The following is a 4,593-nucleotide window of genomic DNA, read 5'->3' as shown; positions in this document are numbered from 1 at the left end:
CAGAGCCCGCCTCCTTATTTGCTATAAAACCCCACCAAAACTTGCTCTAAATTTAGGACTCAAGTTGGTAGGTGCTTTAAAGCTTAATTACGCAGTAAACTTGCACTCTCACTACTTGCCATAACACAAGCCAAACAAAATACTAACCTAGCTGATTTCTCTCTGTCGTGCTATATAGCTGCTGTTTTGTAAAAATGGTCACGCCAGAATTGTCTCAAAGCAAGTCTCAGTTCTCTCCAATGGCTAAATCAAGTGTCAGAACCAAACCCTCTTCCTGTTTCAGTGATGGGTCTCTCTATCTTGGTGCTGCTTTACTGGCTTTTTTACTAGTTTGGTCACTTTGGTCCTATGCACTTTCTCACAATTTCGACCCCAAAACAAGTGCGAAATCTGTCGCCAACACCCATGCCCATGAATGCGTTCAAGAAAACCCTGAAGTCAATTTACACTACGACCCACCAGACCAGACCTTCTATGACGATCAAGAGCTGAGTTACTCTATCGAGAAACCGATCAAGAACTGGGACGAGAAACGAAAAGAGTGGCTTAAACATCACCCTTCGTTTGCCCCAGGTGCTCGTGATCGTGTGGTTCTTGTGACTGGATCACAACCAAAACCATGTAAGAACCCAATAGGTGATCATTTACTCTTGAGATTCTTTAAAAACAAGGTTGATTATTGTAGAATCCACGGTTATGATATCTTTTACAACAACGTTTTGTTACATCCAAAGATGCATAGTTACTGGGCCAAACTACCAGTCGTTAAAGCAGCCATGTTGGCTCACCCAGAAGCTGAGTGGATTTGGTGGGTTGACTCGGATGCTATGTTCACCGACATGGAGTACAAGCTTCCGTTACAACGTTACGATTACAAGAAACATAATCTCATCGTTCACGGGTGGGAAAAACTGATCTACGAGAAGAAGAGCTGGACCGCCTTAAACGCTGGCGTTTTTCTGATTAGAAATTGTCAGTGGTCCATGGATTTCATGGAGAAATGGAGCAGCATGGGTCCTATGAGTTCAGAATATGAAAAATGGGGTGAGATCCAACGGTCAGTATTCAAGGACAAACTGTTCCCTGAGTCAGACGACCAGTCGGGTTTGACATATTTGCTTTACAAAGATAAGAGTTTAACGGAGAAGATTTACTTAGAAGGGGAGTATTATTTTGAAGGTTATTGGGCAGATATACTGCCAACGTATGATAACATAACGGAGAAGTACACGGAGTTAGAAAAGGAAGATGGGAAATTGAGGAGACGACATGCAGAGAAAGTGAGTGAGCAATACGGTGTGTTTAGAGAGCCACACCTGAGAGAGGCAGGGAATGGAAAAGGCAGCTGGAGAAGACCGTTTATCACGCATTTTACTGGCTGTCAACCTTGTAGCGGGGACCACAATCAGATGTATGAAGGGGAGACTTGCTGGACTGGGATGGTCAAGGCTTTGAATTTTGCTGATAATCAAGTGCTGAGGAAGTATGGTTTCGTGCACCCTGATTTACTGGATTCTAACACCGTCACCGAGACGTCGTTTGATTATCCTGATGACGGGCCTTGGTAAATGAATTGATTACAACAAGAAGGAAAAACAAAGGTTAGTTCTGTTGGTTTATTTCTTGCTGCAGTTGCTTTTTAAAATGGTAAATGTATCAGTATATTAATTATATCAAAATGATTTAAAAATACTAAAACTCTGCAATGAAAAATTCAAATTTCAAGGTTGTTTTGGCCAAACACCCTTTTGGACTCGTGTTTGCATGGTGAAAACTGCGGTTGGAGCTAGAAAACATAACAAACAGGCACTTAAACAATAATTTGAAAGAGTAACTTGAAGTTTTTTGGGTTTTTTTCCCCTTATAGCATGGTGATTAGTTATTTGTAGTGTAAAGTAATAATAATGATGAATGCATGGAGTGATTTTATGACCAATTTTAATCAATGATTTGGTGGCCATGGTGTGCTTTGCTCCTTGAAGAAAGAGTAAAAAACACCATGGCCATAATTGAAGGCTTTGCAACCCATAAATTTGAGTAGCGATGAGGGAGGAACATGTAGTGGCACTTTTTAGCATGGGAATCTCGAGGTTCTTTATTGTGTGTGGTTGCTTTATCTTTTGTTTCCTTTTCCTTTTTGCTTTATCTGCATTACAATGTGCGAGTCTGTTGATATTCTTGCTTTTTGGGGCTTAAACTGGTGCATGATTGAAGGATAATGTTCCACTTATCAAGGACTTTGTATGATGGAAGCATGATTTTGTTTGGTGGGTGAGTGAGTGAGTTTATGCACATAAAGAACGGAATTGCTGGCATGCCACTTGAACTTATTTTCTTGACTAAATCATGGCGCTTTTCTGGGCATTATAGGGACTCAGATCCTGGGTTTACTCCTTTTAAGATTTCCAAGTTTGACATCCTGTTTTCTTTAGACCACCTATGGTAGATCAGTGACTACCTTGCGGTAGGTTGCTACAATGCCTATGTTTTGGGCATCAGGATTTTGGATCACTGGATTTAAATACAATAGCAGATCCATTACCTTAGATGAGCATTGACATTGTGCTGATTTCTGAAAAATAGGCAATCAGAACTCACCGGCCTTACCTTATGATCCCAATCCCCAATTCCTTTCCTGCTGATCATTCGATCCTGGAAGATTCTAGCCGTGGATGTTAGTTGTTCATGAGCAGCTGAACAGAATGATGTTACATCTATTATCTCAGTTTTCTGAGTGGCTTTTATGTATAAAATTGAATTATACATGATTTTCTAGTACTCGGCACTTGCTCATGCGAATCCTTTGTTGAATGGCAGAAAACCTTATCTAGGGTGGTTCAAGCCTTCCATTCTGGTGCCGACATGGCTACATATTCTCTGTTGGCAAAGGGATGGTTGAATTAACATGCAGCCGTTGTCCTCAACTAGTCTTGCTGAAGGCAGTGGAATATTGTGTTTCACCAGCAGCTCTGTATAAATGAAGAGACTCTCGCAGAATTCACTCCTTTTATTTCTTTGTAGGTTTTTTCCTTCTTTTGAGAGATGATTGGTCTCCATGCTTACCCTGCAGGTTCGGGTTTGTCTTGTAGCTTTCTCGTCCAAGCATGATGGTTCGTAACATCATTAATATTCACAAAACCTTTTGAACCTATGCTCTTCATTTCAAAATAAAGTCTGAGCCTCCATTGATTTCAACTTTTTGGATGCATTTTTTGTTTGCTTGTTGCCCTGGACTAAATACAGAAATAAAGGTGGCGAAGAAGTAATGATACATAAATAAATGAACTATAAATATATTTGGTTGAAGACATAGAATAAATCTATTTTTAAAAAAATTTCGGAATGAATTTTGATGTTTGCAACGTGGTTCCATGAGAAGAAATTGAAAATTTAAAAAGAAAATGCAGGTTTTGTATGATTTCTAGCAATGTTTCTGTCATACTTGCACGTAATCCAACTCCCTCTCGCTCCCATGTCTGTCTTTTTCCCAGCAATTATCCCTGTGTTTCATTACTTGTCGCTGTTTCGCTCTCATTTGTACGAAATATGAAGCCTCCAGGGGATAATGATTGGAAATTTCTACAGCACAAGCCGCCAAGACCTTACCAAGTGGATCTTAGCCAAACTAACTCCTTAGCTATAGTAGCCCGTGGGAGTGAAAAAACCCCACATCGTTGTTGCTGGTTTGTGGCGCGCGAGAGAAGCTGGACAGTGTTGTTCGCGGCGAGAAGAAAACCAAAACCTCAATTACTTTAAACACCATATGAACTGAAAAGATCAAAGCAGAAAGAGAGAATTTTTTAATTTGAAAAGATCAAAGCTTGACAGTGCTGGCCTCGTTGGAGCTGTTACATCTCTTCTTGATTTTTTCTTTCTAGGTTAATCAATTCGTTAATTTTTGTTCTTAAATTGAGAGAATTTGTTTGGTTCTCGAGAAATTATGAGAGGAAGCAATTACAAGTGGGAAAACCAAGGGCAGCAGTTCTACTCGAGTAGAACATGGTGCAATTTTAAACCCATCTGTGAATCTTAAGAGAAGAAAACTACCCTATGAACCAAGGTCTTTGAATCTTTTAAATCCATCTTTCAGAAGCTCTAACCCGCATGCTTTAATTATGCACGATTATTCTGCAAATCCAGATGGAAAGATGTGTACACGTGGTTTTTGGTTCAAATCAAAGTCTCTTGTTCAAAGAAAAGGGGTATAAAATGGCTGCCATGACACTGTTTCCATTAAGTTGTTGTGACTTGGCTGCTCATGCATGTGCTTTGTTGTAATTGTTCTTATCAAGAAGCATCTCTTTTTATTGCAGCAATTCTGCCTCTGGACACTTTAAAGTTGCTAAATTTCCATGTGGCTGTACAGTCTTGAGCAGCTTTTGAGTAATGGTGTGAGAAGTTTAGGACCACAAATCTTCAATTACAATGGTGTTAGAAGTCCAGGATCACAGCATGTATTGGCTACTTTGAAGGAGCTTACAAGGAACTATCAGCTAGATGATTGGGCAGTCCAAAAACTTGTAGGATCAACACTAAGTTGTTATCTTTGGTACAAAAAAAACTGATACGAAAATTATTAAAAGACTTAAAATA

General features: G+C 39.6%; 1 protein-coding gene across 1 annotated transcript; it reads left to right on the top strand.

Moving 5' to 3' along the window:
- Nucleotides 1–52: 52 nt before the first annotated feature.
- LOC105119781 (putative glycosyltransferase 7) lies at nt 53–3,195 on the top strand. The gene is made up of 2 exons (XM_011017963.1): nt 53–1,601; nt 2,818–3,195. The coding sequence occupies exon 1, from the start codon at nt 195–197 to the stop codon at nt 1,566–1,568; it is 1,374 nt and encodes a 457-aa protein (XP_011016265.1). The 5' UTR covers nt 53–194; the 3' UTR covers nt 1,569–1,601; nt 2,818–3,195.
- The last annotated feature ends 1,398 nt before the right edge of the window (nt 3,196–4,593 follow it).

Source organism: Populus euphratica, unplaced genomic scaffold (genome assembly GCF_000495115.2).
Source record: "Populus euphratica unplaced genomic scaffold, PopEup_1.0 scaffold3519.1, whole genome shotgun sequence".
In the NCBI taxonomy this organism is placed as follows: Eukaryota; Viridiplantae; Streptophyta; class Magnoliopsida; order Malpighiales; family Salicaceae; genus Populus; species Populus euphratica.
Note: the sequence above shows the minus strand (reverse complement) of the source record. Positions and strands in the feature narration are given on the sequence as shown.